The following is a 15,968-nucleotide window of genomic DNA, read 5'->3' on the forward strand; positions in this document are numbered from 1 at the left end:
GTAGGAGCGTGTCCCATCTCCCCGGCATTCCACTTTGCCGTGGGCAGCTTCCTACCCACGAGCACCAAGCCGCGGTGATCGCACAGGGAAACGAGGGGACTCCAGGGTCACAGAGTTACAGGTTGGCTCGTTAAAACTAGAAGCTCAAAAGAGCAGCATGGACAGAAACAATGGCATTGCCAGGCATGTGGCACCAGGCTTGGGTGTCAGTGACGTGTCTGGGTTTTGTCCTGCAAGCGCTTGCTGTGGCCCTGTGTCCGTTCTGAGCGCTGTGCCTCTGGGATGGAGCCCGGCGTGTGTCCGGGGCGAAGCCCGTGCTGCTGCTGTTCTCCTCTGCTGTCTGTAGATTCACTGGGTACCGTGTTCTGCGCTGGCCTGGCACAGTAACCATTTCATCCTCGCCTTCCCAAGGGCTGCGGGGCAGAGCTGCTGGTGACTGTGTGTGCTGCCATTGCAACCCAGTCATCTTACTTTCCGGATCCAGTTCAATGCTGTCAGTGTTACCAGTTTTCTTCATACAAGCTACTTGCCAAATAACCTGCTAGAAATAAAAGGCAAATGTCTTCATAAGGCCTTGCCCTGAGGAGGAGAGGGTATTTTGACCTTACCAAACAGCATGTTGTCTTTTATTTACTGCATATGCCATATTGATATTTATTTGAAACCTTTGTTTTTTTTAAAAACTATTTAGAGCTAATAGTTTACAAATTGGTACATCTGGTGTTTCTTGAATGTAGTAGTGATGAGCCTCTCTGCTTGAGACGTTCTGAAATGATGTAACCCTAATACATCAGGTCAACCGCCCCAGTGGTTGTCCCCAAGTCTTTTGCTTTTGAGAAGGGAAATTCAAAGCCCGCAAACCGTATCAGCACGGCGTTCAGGAACTGCACCAGCGAGCACACCAGGACGACCCAGAAAGAGTTTGCAAACTGCTCACTGTGAGTCTTGAACGCAAAACTTCCCTCTTTGAAGTTGGCGATTTTCTCGGAAAGGCGATGGATCTTCACCTCCGAGGAGAAGAGGATCATGATGAGGCAGCCGCAGCAGCCTGCGAGGGAGGAGGGAGAGATGTCACTGTCCCTGCAGTCCCTGCGCGAGGCCGCTGCGCCACAACCAAACCCCGTGTCATGGTGCTGGTATGGCCACTGGAACTTAGCTTTAACAGGGATTATTTTTAGAATCCAAGCCAACAGTTACTGAAGCTTTTAAAATTGAATTTGGCTTAGGACCCGTAATGTTTAGTATGGCTGCTTTAGTGCCCTGATCCAGCAAAGTATCTGTGTTCTTTTTCAGCTTTAAGCTGCTCATTGTCTCATTAAACATAACTGAACTGTCTGCATGTTTAAAGAGAAACATGCGCTTAAGTCCTTTATTAAATTACGATAGTAATTCATAATGCCTTCTAAAGTAATAGTAAACCTTTGCGCCAGCCAAGCCAGTGACAGAGAATGGGTCTGCCTGCTTTGTACGTGGCAGAGGGGCAGGGGTGGCCCCTTGTCCCTGTTGGCCATGGCTTTTCAGAGACCACTTTACGGCACGTTGTCAGTCTGTCCCTCTCTGCTTCTCAGTTTGTCCCTTGAGAAAGCCTCGCTGGTGCGCGTGGGGCTCTCGCTTACGCGGCTGGAAACCTCCCATCCTGGTGAATGCCAGCAGCCGCAGCACTGACTTCTAGCTATTTCCCCTCTCTAGTGCCATTCCCGTTCTCACCATGTGCTGTGGCCCCAGCTCCAGGTCCTGGCACCTGTTTCTGGCCGAAGGGCTGGAGGTGCCGTTGCTGCTGTGCCCATACCCATCCCAGCGCCTGCGCTCACCCATACCCATCCCACCGCCTGCACTCACACAGGTTTTTGGCTTTTTATCTCTTAACTGCAATTTGGAAATAACATGTTTTGATACAGCAAAATCATCTGCCTTCCTGCCTGACTCCAAACTAGCAAAATAAAGTAAATGCAGCCACAGCCTTTAGCACAGTCTCCTACACCGATAACTCGGTCACGGCACGCAGCAGGCACGCCGGGTGCTGTCCCGGTGCAGCAGCACCGTCACCGCACAAAACCGGGGCAGGAACTCACAGGAGATGAAGCTCCAGAGGTACAACCCGACGGGGCCGTGCAGGGTCTCGTAAGGGCTGCCAAAGGCGTTGAACATGAAGAAACCTGCTCCCACCAGAGCAAAGACAATCAGGACCGTGCAGAAGAGAATGACACTGACATGGATACTCGCAGGGATAATTTTGAGCAAATCTGGAAAAACTGAAAACAAAACCAACCAAACATTATTATACACATTAGGCAAAGTTGTTTGAGAAGTCAGGCCATCTGTGATTTGTGCTGTGGGCAGAACAAACTTCCCACTTGTGGGCACTGTGCAGGGCAGTGCTGGGTTTTGGGGTCATTTGTTCCTCAGACACTGGACCACGTGGATGTGAGGTGGAGGGTAACGTGCCCACCCTCTGCCAAGCTGCTATTTGTCCTTTCACTGTGCACTGTATAATATTAAGCTGGTAACTTTCACATCGGCTGCATTTGCTGCCACACGAGCTGCCTCAGTCGGGGCTGTGGCTGTGGGACACACAGCCCGATGCGCTCGGAGCTGGTGCTGCTGCCAGGCAGGGTGCTGCCTGCGGCTCTGCCCGCGGCTCTGCTGAGCTCCACCGTGGAACACTAGTCTGGATACGTGTGCAAAAATTTAGGAATACTTTAAGTATCTTTATGCAACTTTTTAGCCACTATTTCAAACTGTGACCCTGCTTAGCCAGGGCATGAGGGGATAGTCACTCAGACCTGGTAGGAGAGAACAATTTTTAATCATTTGTGTTTGTTTGGCAACAACGGGTATTTTAGAAGGAGCCATCAAACGCACTCAACTGCTCCTGATCCACAGGGGCATGACTAAAGTGGGGGTAATAATGCCTTGGTGCTGCCTCCTTGCAGCTGTAGCGTGTGGAGAGTAAAAAAGCCTCACACAAATGACTCTACCTTGTAAAACATCTGCCCGCAAACAGGTCCGCACCTTTCCATGTGGTAAACACCAAGGAGCAGGTAACGCGTCATCAAGTCCATTTATCTCCCTGACTAAATGGAAGGGAAATTAATGAAGCAAGTGTTTGCAGGCTATTCTTGATGCTGCGTTAAAGAAATCTCCCCCAGCGTTGCTGGTGGCTGGCTGGGAGCAGAGGTGGGCACACGGTGCCCGCACGGACAGCGGCGCAGGGACCTGCACGGGGGACAAGGGGACACGCGGAGCCCTGGGCCGGGAACACAGCTGCTCCAGGGCTTGGTGTGTGCAGGTGCTGCGTGCAGCAAAACTGCCGGTTTGCCGAATTCACCCGTTGCCCTAACGGAAGAGTTCACCTGTTGGAAAGGTGACTTGTGCTGCTGGCTGCCCTTGTCCCGTTGTGCCACTGATGCTGCCATTCCTCATGTCATCATACTAAAAAACAAAGCATGTTGTAGAAACTAGGCCTTATGTTTATTTGACTCCATGTGACATATTTCATGGATTTCCAAGCATCAGAAGCAGTTGTACTGTCAGTGGGGTATAAGGTACAACTTTACTGTTGCACCATTCAGGGCAGCCAAGGAAACAGCTGAGGGGTCCCTCCCCTCTGGGAATTCTGCAGGGAACAGCACCGGCTCTGCACCGCTGCCTCATCTGCGAGAGCTGTGGAGCTGTGTAGTCAATAATACAGCGTTACACTGTTTATTTTAAGAAAGACGTGTTACTGCATTGTATAGAGTCTTTCCCTTGGCACCTGCATAGATAGTGGTTTATGTCGTTACAATTTTATATGTGACATGTTAGGAACAATTAATTCCAGCAACTATGTTGTGTTGAAAGGAAAACATTCCTTCACTGTAATGAATGAAACTGTCGTGTATGCATGCCAACGACCTTTAGAAAACGAGTGGCTGACCCAGCAGCCGATGGGAAGCGGCAGGAGCAAATGGAGCAGAAGGCTTTCCCGGCCCCGCTGGCGGAGCAGCTTCATTTACAATTAGAAGAGAGATGAGGGTCAGAGGGGAGCATTTAATGGGAACAAACACAGAGCTAAATCATCTAGCCTGTTTTCAGTGCCTTTTCCAGACGTGCTGAAGTGCAGCTCGGTGCATTAACCTATGGATGTGTATGTTGTCCTCCCAGGGGGCTCCGAGAGCCTGGACGGGGCGGGACGGGGCTGCCGCAGCCCCGGGCGATGGGCACCGGCTGCTGGTGTTACTTGGGCTCTGAAGTGAACAGTTCTAGCAGAAGCAGATTTTGCTAAGCGCCCAGCCGCTTTTGGGTAGGAAAGCTGGGTTGCAGGCGGTTCCTGAGAGTGCGGATAGAAAGCGCATGGCCCAGTGAGAGCAAACCCCTAACCCTGGAGAACCTGGGGCTGGAAATGCTCTGCAGTACTCGCACCACCCAGAGCACACCTGTACGTAGCACTGCAAGATATTGAAAAAAGAGGTGATGATTGATATTGTTAAATCGTCACAAACAAGCTGCACATTTGTGTGATCTCTCAGAACTGCAATATTCTTTCCAAGCCACTGCTACAGTCACACTAGCAGTATAATTTAAAGTATTTCAGCCGTAACCAGGTGCCGTGTACAGGTGGGGGCCCCAGTGCAAGGTGCGCGGATGAAATGGCTTAGGAGTATCAAAGTGAGGAATATGTGAACTACAGAAATGGGAGCTGTGGCTCATGAAGCGTCAGCTCCAGCAGATAAATAATTCCTTGGGATCTAGTGGATCCCTCTGGAAAGCAGCCCAGACTGTAACCGGCCGGTGGGATATCTTCACGCTGTGATGGCAAACAGAGCAGTCCAGGGGAGAACTTCAGCTGTACAGATAGACCAGTGATGGAATTCAATTAGAGGTGGCGAATCTTAATGGTCTATTACATTAATTTGGTCTACTACTTTGGAAAAATATTATATAGCAAATAATTTCTGATACCTGGCCTGGTACCCTTACCTTGCCTTCAAGGACTCATGCAAGCACTTTCCGAGTCCCATTTTAGCAGAATGATTCTGAACTGGGTTTTGTAACAGCTTCAGTTGGCAACTTATACATACAATAATTGGCTGTTTGTTATTGGCTATTTTACGTGCTGCTATATACAAAATGTGTGTTCCCTTGATCATCTTATTGATCTTCTTATCCCTGAAGATATAAATAGGTTTTGAATATTACATGTAAAGCAAAACCATTGCTAACAGCCTTTGACAAAATCCTCTGTGTCAGATAGAAACCCTGCAGATCAGGCGGCACCAGCCGTCCTTCCCATTACCTCAGCACATTGCTCTTTTTTTGGCTGCTCTGTTGCTCACCAGCAGCTAAAAGCCTCTGTGCCCCAGCTCTTCCATGAGCTTTCTGCTAGTGCAGCTCATCCTTTGGTGGTGCACAGAGGATGTGCCGCTCACACGTGCGCACAGAGGAACATGATGGAGATTAGTTGAAAAAGTATTCTTTTTTTAAAGTAATAGTACAGACAGTTTGAAATGTAGACACCTGTAATGGAAATATAGATTGTTGAAAATGTTAATGTGGCTTTACTTGGATTAGAAAATAAGTTATTTGAACCCGAAGATCAGAACACTGCAAGGGCAGCATTTGCTTCAGCAGGTTTCGTGCTCGCTGGGCTGTGTCGGAGCGAGGGGACCTGGCAGCCGTCCCCGGGCTCCCCGGCCATTGTCTGGGTGCTGTTAAACAATGCGAACGCTGCTGCTACTCACATGAGAACTGGAGAGGTCTCCCCCCGAGCCCGCACTGCCTCACGCGCTCGCCGGAGAGCAGCCCGTACTGGATCTTGCCGATGAACTTGTCCAGCTCCTGGCCGGTGGCGTTGACCAGCAGAGCTCCCGTCTGGCACAGGATGGTCCCTGTCACCCAGAGCTGCGTCCCCACGGCCGCCGCCGTCCCCAGCGCGCAGGCCAAGCTCAGCACCCCCGCGACGCAGAAGATGATTTTCTTCTGCTGGGCTGGCATGGTGGCGAGCAGAGCGCCCCAGGGCAGCGCTCAGCGGGGCAGCGGCACCGGCTCCATGGCGGCAGAGCCCCCGCTCAGCGAACCCCCTGGGGCCCCACTGGCCACCCCCGCCAGGAACAGCCTCCTGGGAGATGTGCCTACAGGCTTTTGTTCCGCAGCTCCTCCTGCGCCGCTCTGGCTCGCACACGGCTGTGTTCGAACCAGCTGCAGACAGAGCACTTTGCAGCATCCAGTGCGTGCTCTGTCACTCGATAGCGAGGTTTAGGATGACAGACGGAGCCTCTGTAACGTGATGAGCGCTCTGCTTGGCTGCCCTGTCTGACCGGCTGAGGCGGGGTCAGAGACAGGCCTGGCTGCACAGCCGATTGTCTGCTCCCCAAAAAGGATGTTTTCAGGGGGTTTTGTTTTTTCCTTTAGAGCTGGCAAGGCTGGGCTGTTCTGCTTGTGTTGTAGTGTGTGTGTGTTGTCGTGTGGGGTTTGTGGTGTGTTTTGTGGTGATATTGTTCCTAGTGCAATGGTCCGGGTAACACACAGTGCCCCTGCTGAGGCAGGAGCCCTCTCTGCAGTACCTGGTTGCATTTGAGCACTTGCTTTATCCTGGCAAGGGCAGCGTGTGTGATATACATTGTGTGTGTTGGCTGCAGTGTGTAGGGTGCTCAGACAAACAGTTCAGGTTTCAAGTGGACACAAATACATTTTCTCTTCTTTACAAAACACCCTGTCTTCAGTGAACATGGAGTTTGGGGTTTTTTCCCGACCAGATCAATTTAGAAAGTGGTTTAACTAGGTGCAAATCCATTGCAGAAATACTCTTCAGGTGGCTTAAGAGTATATCAGTCAAGCTTAAAGACTGAGTCTGGTTTAACTATGTAGGTTTTAAGACAAACTTAGAATTGAAATGAAGCAAGGCTGTGTACAGACAAGATTTTTCTAAGCTAATGTTTAAACAAAGCTATGGCTTGTGCTGTGATCATACATAACCAAAAGATGGCACACTGCTGATCACCGGATCCGCTACCGCTCGGCTGGCGCTGTGCACCATGCCGAGTACACGCAGCTTTGGGAAATGCTTATATTTGAAGATGGTTCTGAACACTTTACTTGAGTGCATTGTTCCCTGAAGAGGGACTGTAACATTTTAGTATGATTATGTCCAGCACAATAGCAGTGAAAGGAACAGACTTGAACATTTGCATATAAAAGTGACCATGTCTTAGGAAGAATTTGATGCAGGAAAAGAAATTGTACTTACCTGTTTTGGTGGCTACTTTTTTCAAGAGTCAGCTTTCTGACAGTCTTTCATTTGGGGCGCTATTTTATGCCATGGAAAGTTCTGTAGCTTTCTGAAGGAGCTAAGGTGTTCTGGGATCCCTGGGCAGGGGGTGGTGGCACAGGAGCCGCTGGCACCGGTTCTGCCGTGGCTTGGCTGTGCCCATGGTGGCACAGGAGCCGCTGGCACCGGTTCTGCCGTGGCTTGGCTGTGCCCACGGTGGCACAGGAGCCGCTGGCACCGGTTCTGCCGTGGCTTGGCTGTGCCCATGGTGGCACAGGAGCCGCTGGCACCAGCTCTGCTGCGGCTCGCCCTGCCCGGGGTGGCACAGGGATGTAGCACAAGGAGAGGATCTGGCACAAATAACAGGTAGGAAGGGGCTGCCCGGCTGCTGCCCCCGCTCCTCGTCACCGCCCCCGGGGCTGCCCGCCGCTGCCTCCGCTGCGCTGCGGTCCGGGGGGAGCGCGGGGGCCGTGCCCGCGGCGGGGGGGCTCGGGCGGCACCTGCCGCGGGCAGAGCGGGTGTGCCCGGCCGCACCGCCCCCGCGGCCGCAGCCCGCCCCCGGCGGAGCGGGGCTGAGGCTGCGCCGGGTGCTGCTCCCTGCCGCTCGGAGCCCACCCAGCGCCCGCCGCGCCGGCGAACGTGAGCGACCGCGGCCGCCTTCGGGCTGCTCAGCCATGAGCACAGACCGCTCAAGCGTCTGCCCGCAGGACCCGCGCCAGGAGGTGAGAGCGGCAGCGGCACCGGCGCCCGGCCGCCCGCCCCCCGCCCTCGCGTCCGGCCCGGCACCTCCCCCGGAACTTCAGAGCGGCGCCGGGCGGTCGCGGAGCCGCCCGCTAAGTGGCGTTTTCTGCGGCGAGGCGGGGGCGGGTCCGCTCCGCACCCGGGCTGGCCCTGCGGGGCGCCGGCACTGCGGGGCGCGGGCCTGTGCGGGTACACCAGGCTGTGCGGGTACACCAGGCTGTGCGGCTGCCCTGGCTGTGCAGGTACACCAGGCTGTGTGGGGCACTGGCTGCCCAGAGGGTGAGAGGTGGGGCGAGCGTGGGCCTGCTGAGCTGCCCACCCGTGTTCTGCCATGACCGCAGGGACCCGTGTGTGGAGGAACGGAAGGTTTTTGGGGTCGGGAGATGTATCTGAAATCGCAGGGGCGAGGTGAGCGGGGCTGTAGCTCGTACTCCTGTGCCAGGCTGTGAGCATCCTGCTCCCCGGTTCTGCAGCCGAGCCCACGGGACTCGCTGTGGGTCGGTGCCGGGCTCAGGCAGGTGCTGTGACACGGCTGGCACGTCCAGCAAAGCCACAGGGCTGGTCGTAGGCTCTCCTGGCCAGGCCTCCTGCTCTCGCTTCTGGGCCACGGGTGCTCCAGAGGTGGGTGGCAGGAGCCTCCGGCTGGGTTTTGTGACTGGGATGTATGTCCCCAGCAATGTTAGTGGTGTCTCCAGCCATGTGTGTGGGGTTGTGACTTGTGCACAAAGCTGTGTGCACCAGATACCAGACGAAGCACCCGAGAGGTGTGTATGTCCTCTCCTGTTCTGCTGTTCCTGGCTGTCTTCTGTCCTGGTGAATTTGTCACTCGCAGGCTGGAGTCCCCCCTGCGCTGGCGGGATCGCAGAGTCCCAGCACGGCTGAGGTTGGCAGGGGCCTCGCAGACCACGTCGCCCCCTCAGGTGGGGTCAGCTCCAGCAGGTTCCCAGCACCGTGTCCAGCGGGACGTTTCACCTCGCCGTGGCTGGGCAGCTGTGTCGGTGGGGCCGCCCCGCGGTGGCAGAGCGCTGTGCCGTGCTGCTGGCGTCCCGCTGCGGGAGCCCGTGGTCCGAGGACACGATGCGGGACGGTATCTGCATCCCTCCTGCTGCCGAGGGCGTGAGTCGGGAAGTTGGAGTCCATCTGACTCCCAGCGTTCTGCGGGTTTTCCCTCCCGGGGACGGATCTGCCATGGGAACGTCGGCGTTTGTCCCCATGGGGGCTGCTGGGCCGCCCCGTGTGCTCCGGCAGCTTCACAGCTGCTCCAGCAGCTGCACAGCTGCTTGTTCTGCTCTTTCCTTGCTCCTCAGGATGCGTCTGTTTCTCTGCTCCTGTTTCTCCCCATTTCTTGTGCCCCCAGGCGGGTCCACAGCATGGCCAGGGTACACACAGGGGCTCAGAGCAGCATTTCACCAGGCAAGGGCTTTGCTAAACTGCTGCTTTGCATCCGGAGCTGCACTGGGGGAGCTTCCCATCGAGTAATCCAGCAGTCTCAAACATGCACGTCTCTAAGATGAACCAAGTTCCATGGGTTTAGGTCACGAAGTGTTCAGCTGGGCAGGTGCTCCGGGTGGAGCGGCTGTTCTGCAGCCTGGCACTGCAAATCCTCAGCACAAGTCCTTAACATTTTACAATTTTTGTTTTGGTTTTGTGTAGTGTAGTTGATATGTCACTTACGGATAATGTCAAACTCTTGGAGTTTCCTTGGAAAGTGTTTGGGGAAGATGGAATAGCCAACTTTAACATTACCCTGTTGAAGCACAATTTTGAAGTGGAAAATTGGAAAATATTAGTGAATCTGTCATAGCTGCTTATATTAATGTTCTAAAAACTTTTATGCAAAATGTCTTGTTCTTTGAATGCACGTGGGTTTTCTTCATGACTGTGTTCTCAGCGATTGATGGTCATAATTCAAGACGCTCTGTTGAACCAAAACACTGCATGATAACCATCCATCGGTGTTTTAGTGACTTTGCATTAGACAAGCAGAAAACAGTGTTTTGTACACAAATGTCCATCACCAAGGTACCCGCCTCCTGCCAGCACTCTGTAAAGCCAGTGCCCTCTGCAGGGCGGCTGGCTCGCTGTGAGCCCCCACGCAGCGCTTCCCACGCCTCGCGGGGGCTCACGTTTTGTCCCAAAGAACCATTGCTGAATCCTCCCGGTGTGAAGGTCTCACAGCCAGTGCAAATATGTTATTAGTACCACAATTAATACAGTGAGGATGATGTTACCTTGTGAGTATGACCACACACACGGTGGGTGATACAAAGGACCTTTGATTTCTAATGCTGCTTCACTGACTTGTGTAGTTTCTCAGTAGATTCAGCTGGGTATGAGGATTTGAAATGCTGTGGCATAAAGCAGTGCCCTCATTTGAGATGGTATTGCATAGAAAACTACTGACCTTATTCAGCCACAGGTATTTTCCATGTGATGTTTCTTTGACTCAGAACATCCATAGTGCACAGCTCCAGGATGCTCGTCAGTGTGGTGGTTATTGTGGAGCATCTTGAAAGAAATAAGCCCAGTCAACAGTTTGTGTTGGTACCGCAGTTTGAAATGAGAGTCAAACTGCGTCGCTCTCATCCAGACTTGGAACACCTGCAGCTCCTCTCAGCCCCTCGGGAAGGTCTCTCTGGCGGTGGAGTCAGCGTGTGCAGCAGTGGGGTCCTCAGGAGAGCGAGCCAGAGGATGCCATAGCAGCTTCTCTCTGTGAGGTCACCTGTCGCCTTCCTGTGGCCAAAAGCCCCTGACTCTCACCTCACTTTTCGTCTGCCTGTGTTGAATTATCTGCCACAGTCTTTCACAGGTACAGCTGAGGAAGGGAACTGAGAAAGGACTTTTGGTTTGGTTTAGAATGGTTGGTTAGACTTTCACTCGTGAGTCTCCTGTGTTGAAATGCAGCCGAGCAGTGGGGGGACACGCGGTGAACGGACCTTCCCGCAGCATCTCCCGGCCAGTGCGACAGGACGTGGGGGAGAAGGAGCGCACTTGATTTCTGAGGGGTGATGCTGCTTCCTGAGATCACCAGCAGAATCCTGAAACCTCATGGATATTTGTGCACTCAAACTGCTTTTAAAGCTTAGGTCTCTGAACTCGTGTTTAGGTCTTGCTTCTCATGCTGTCTTTGAAGTCCAGCTGAATTCTTATGATGCCAAGAGATGTTTTTCATTTTGGAGTGAAAAAGTCCTGGTTTTGAACTTGGTTCTCATGAACAGGGCTTGTTACTAATGCAGAGAGTTAGTATTTGTCTTTCTGAGATCATTGTGCTGGAAATGACACAAGCAAACAAACAAGGACAGCCCCGCTGTGTCTGTGGGAAAGGAGCTCTGCTGGTGCCTTCCTGCGTAGTCAGCTACGGTTCGAGCAGTTCCATACTGCCTGAGGGACCCGAACCTGGGTGCGCTGGGATGCGCGAGGGGCACGAGAGACAAGATGGGGAAAATAAAACGCATTCAAACCGCTCGGCATGGGCCGCTGGCCGTGGGGCGAGAGCCGCTCGGCACGGGCCGCTGCCATGGAGCAAAAACCGCTCGGCACGGGCCGCTGCCGTGGAGCAAACCTGGCGCTGGACTGCCGTCTTTTCCGATTTGCGGCTCTGGAATGACCTGTGCGTTGGCAGCACGATCCCCTGCTGCCCGTGGGCTGCTGTTGGGATGAACTTACTGCAGCCGTCGGGGCAGTTTGTACTGCAGGGACCTGATGCAGCTTTCAAACACGTTTGTTATTTTCAGTCCAAAGCAAAACCAAATGTGTAACGTTTGGACAGTTCAGGTTCCCGAGCTGCTGCAGGGCCCGTGTGTGGCAGCGGCTCTGGTGATGCCAGCTTGCCCAGCCAAAGCCTGCAGCAGGGGGGTCACACTTACCTGCACTCAGATCAGCCTTTGGTAGTTGCTGCACGTTCCTGAGAACCAAATTCACTGGTTTGAGGCACTTAAAAGATTTTTCCCCTCTTCCCTGTGTCATTCAGTATCTCTTGCCCGGTGCAGCGTATTGACAGAAAGCTTTGCCGTGCGACGTGTGCGCACGTCCACCAGCCCTGGTTGTGTGCTCTTGGTGGTTTTGAGACGGATGATCGGGATGAATTTGAAGCAGGAACGTCCTTGCTTGTGGGTTCCTCCTGACTCTGAAGAAAGGATTCTCCTTCTGAGGGGCTGTGCTTGACTCGAGCCCTTTCTCGTGGAGCTGTAGTTCACACTGACCTCGGGAGGAGGAGAAGAGTCACATCTGCTTCATTTACAGGTCGGTCTTATGCGTAAGTGTTCAGAGATGGCAGCGAGGGTGCTCAGCAGGGCCAGCTCAGTAACACACGGGAAAAATGCACTTCCAAAATGTGGGCAGTCAGTGGAAGCAGATTGGATGAGCACTCCATGATATGACCATACCATATCTCATTGCTGTTCTGTACATACAGCTTTTCTAAAGATGTGTACAGATGTCTGTGTTAAGTCAGAAATAAGTTGAGCTTTTGGGGAGTTTTTTGACCTTGGATGCACCTTTAGAGGTTGGGACGGTTGGTTTTGTTTTGTTTTTCATGTGTCGGTGGGGTGCAAGTGATGGTCTGGAAACAGACGGAGGTTTGGAAGAATTAACGTGAGGAAAGCGTAACTCGTGTGGTTAGGCGCGTTAGAGGCTCTGTCTGATGCGCTTTTCCTGTTTGTCTTGCTCATAGAGCACATCGCCCTTTTCAATGTTTGTGAAGCAGCATCACGATAAAGGGAAATTTTGATTTGAGTCCCAGCAGCGTGAAAGCTTGAGATGTCCCTCTTTGGCTTCCAGGTTGTATTTCATTTGAAAACACTCCGAATGAAGCAAACGTGTGTGTCTGTGGGTACCAAAGGGCAAAGCCCAGCTTTGGTGTTGGTCCGCAGGCCTGGCTGCTGCAGGCGCTTTGCTCGGAACAGCCCGTGGCTGCGTGGGTGACGTGTTGTTCTCAGGATGCCGTGGTGGTGCTGCCGTGCGGGCGGCCCGGGAGCCGTGGGGGCTCCGGGAAGCACAGGCCGGGCTGTGAACAAGCCCCTGCAGAAGGGGCAGGCTGGAATGGGAGCAGAAGTTAGTTAGTTCTGCTTCTAGAACAGCGTGAGCAGAATGCTTACAAAGTAAGATATTTCTTAGGAGACATCACTTTACTCTCTACTCATTACCCAACATGCAAGCTCAGTGGCATTTGGAGCATTGGGGACTTTTGTAATCGATTCACAGTTTAAATTCTAGATAATTTGAAATGAAAAACCTTCTATTCAGAGTAAGAAATTGCAGGCTGACTCAGATGGGCTGCGCTAGCTGATCTGGGCTGTTTGCGGTGGTGTACTGCTGGCCAAATAAAGGCTTGTCACCGTCACCGGAGTCCCTGAGCGGGTGGGGAGTGGGTCTGCAGGAGCACAGCACCGCTCTGCACCGCTCTGCACCGCAGCACAGCACCACTCTGCACCGCAGCATTGCCGCGGCCGTGCAGCCCACAGGCAGCTCCCACCCACTGCTGCTCCGCTCGGGCGGCTGTTTTCCTAGAAGGGTCCCCAGCAGGGCGCTGCGTGACGGCTGCTGGGCCCGGGCGGGGGCGGACGCGTGAGCGCACGTCCCTGCAAACAGACGTTTCGCTTTCCAAAGCGTCTCTTGGTCCGCTCCCAGCACCAACCCGGGGCACTCACTGGGTTGTTTCCGCCTCGCACCAAAATCCATGCAAAGCAGAGATGTTTGCCCTGGTTATTATCATATTTAGTGTCATTTACACAAACAAGAGGAGTTACCTGTTGTATTCACGTTGGTCCTGGAAGTTCTTTATCTTAAATTTTAGCTTTTATATGAAACAGTGTCATTGCAGATGATGGTGCATGTCTCACATATTCCCTTTCGATAAGCAATCCACAGTGATTAAACAAAACACCTCAGAAATAACCCAGCCAGGTACTGGGGAAAACCCGTTGTTCTAGAGCAGGTCTGGGTTTTGTGAAGAGCCAGGGAACCATCACACCAATGTTTGCAGGTGCAGGCTGGGGGAATATCCCGTGCAGTCGTGTGCAGACGCGGTTTTTAGTTGTTCTCTATGCAGGGAAGCGGAGAACCTGAGGTCCCAGATGGAGAGGAATCTCTGTCTTCAGCCGCCCTGACAGGTTCCAGTCCTTCAGGTACACGAGCTCCCTCGTTATGTGAGTATGAACTAGTTTATGTTCCAGAGCGGGTCAGAAACAACAGGTTTGCTGTCTGGCGCTCAAGTTGCTGTTTCTGTGTATTGGGTGTTCCCGAGTTTCTCTGATCACCTGCTGCATGTTCACAAGCACAGGTGTTCTGAAACCTCTCGCCTTGCTATAGGATCTCTCCGTGATATTTATTTCTTTTCACAAAAGGAAAATTGGCAGAAACTATGTTTATTTCTGGTTAAGCCATAAGAGATTCGGGGCAGTTACTTGCACTCTGTGCATATTTGACATCAAACACTTGGCTCTTTTTGACACGTCCACATTGGAAGTGACTGAACTGGCAATGACACACAAGTGCTGGAGGCGGAAGCTGCGAGCTGACACATAGGAGGAACGAGAAAGGATCTTTGTTCATCATACTTTCCTCTATCAAATGTCTTGGTCTAATAAAACTGCCTGATGTTGTACCTCATGTTTCTGGCATCTTAAGCACTTCTAGTTAGGGCTTTTTTTTTTCCTGGTGCCTTTAAAGGGGATTTTGAGCGGTTTGAGACACGGTACTAAAAACTCTCAACACCCGAAAAAGGAGAAACTTCTTAAAAATTTGTTACAGGCTCTGAGGTATGGGCAGCACTTCATTTTCGTGCCAGTGGTGGCGGTGGTTTTAACAAACCATCCCAGCTATGTGTGTTATTTAGGGTCGTGTTTCTGACCGTGGTTCCGGGTGCAGTGCTGTCCCCACTGGGTCGCCGCGCCAGGGGCAGGGGGAGCAGCTGCCACTGCCTGGCTCGCGATGCTCTGCGGGGTTTGGGAGCGCTGGGCACGTTTTGCGGCGTTGTGTTGTGTTGCGGTGCCTGGGTCTGTCCCAGCCGTGGCCGCGTGTCCGGGGGAGGGCAGGTCCCTGCTCGGCCGCTCTCCGGCGCTGCCCCACGCGCCCGACGTGGAAACATGGCTAACAGCATGGGACGTGCTGTGTTTCTCAGGCTTTGCTTTGGCACTGGCAAATAACACACATTTATTTTAATAAACTTTTCCTGATGTGCGTGAGCATGTTTATTAGATACAGCGCACTACACTGTCAGGCTTTCATAAAATATTGCTGTTCTGCCTTGGGGGCCTGGCGTGTGGACATCTGGAGTCGTTTGAAAATGTTTTAAAAGGTTTTCTGTTCTGAATACAAAAGTCCTGTAGATAAGACAGTAGCATTTACTATAGTAATATAATTTGGGAGGCAAGGACAGCTGTTGGTCTGCTGTAATCCAAAGCTTCAGCTTCAGTTTTTCTTTGCCCAAGGAAGGTCCTTGTCCGCTGCAGGACGGGGGCCCCTGCGCGGCACGGCCAGACCCAGTGCTCGAGTGCGCAGTCCGGGCAGTCCGACTCCTCCAGCAGAGCAGCAGCCGTGGCGTGTTCTGAAACCAGTGCAGGTTTAATTCCACACTGTGGGCCGCGCCTGCGCCCATGTGATGCGCTGCAGCGTGTTCTGCTGCACGGTCCATGGGAGCCTGTGGGCAGCCACAGCATCCTCTTGTGCTCTTGTGTTTTTTTTTTTTTTCAATTATTTGTATATCTCTCATGTCGGTCTCATGGCCAAATTTGCCCTGGAATATAGAGGGTGTCTGCAAGTTGCCTTTCATGGTACAGCAAAGTAGGAAATAAAAGCTGTGAAGGTAGGAGAGTCGCTTCCTCTTCTGGAGGTGTCTCTGGAGCAGAGCTGCTGACAGGGATATGCTGTGAAGTTTTGTTTCCCCCTTTGCCTACTGCCCTTTTCTGTGCTTGTGTAGATTTAGGCTTGAGAAATACTTTTGTGAATCAAGGCTTACCATCAAGACTTCAAAGTCAGTATC

The 15,968-nt window shown here is 52.8% G+C and overlaps 1 protein-coding gene across 1 annotated transcript; it reads right to left on the reverse strand.

The window, feature by feature from the left end:
• Positions 1-782: 782 nt before the first annotated feature.
• Positions 783-5,973, reverse strand: CLRN1 (clarin 1; the record flags this gene model as incomplete). The annotated part of the gene is made up of 3 exons (XM_080349357.1): positions 783-1,048; positions 2,073-2,252; positions 5,721-5,973. 3 exons carry the CDS (start codon positions 5,971-5,973, stop codon positions 783-785), a joined length of 699 nt encoding a protein of 232 aa, XP_080205483.1.
• Positions 5,974-15,968: the final 9,995 nt, after the last annotated feature.

This window comes from Nesoenas mayeri (genome assembly GCF_963082525.1).
Source record: "Nesoenas mayeri genome assembly, chromosome: 9".
In the NCBI taxonomy this organism is placed as follows: domain Eukaryota; kingdom Metazoa; phylum Chordata; class Aves; order Columbiformes; family Columbidae; genus Nesoenas; species Nesoenas mayeri.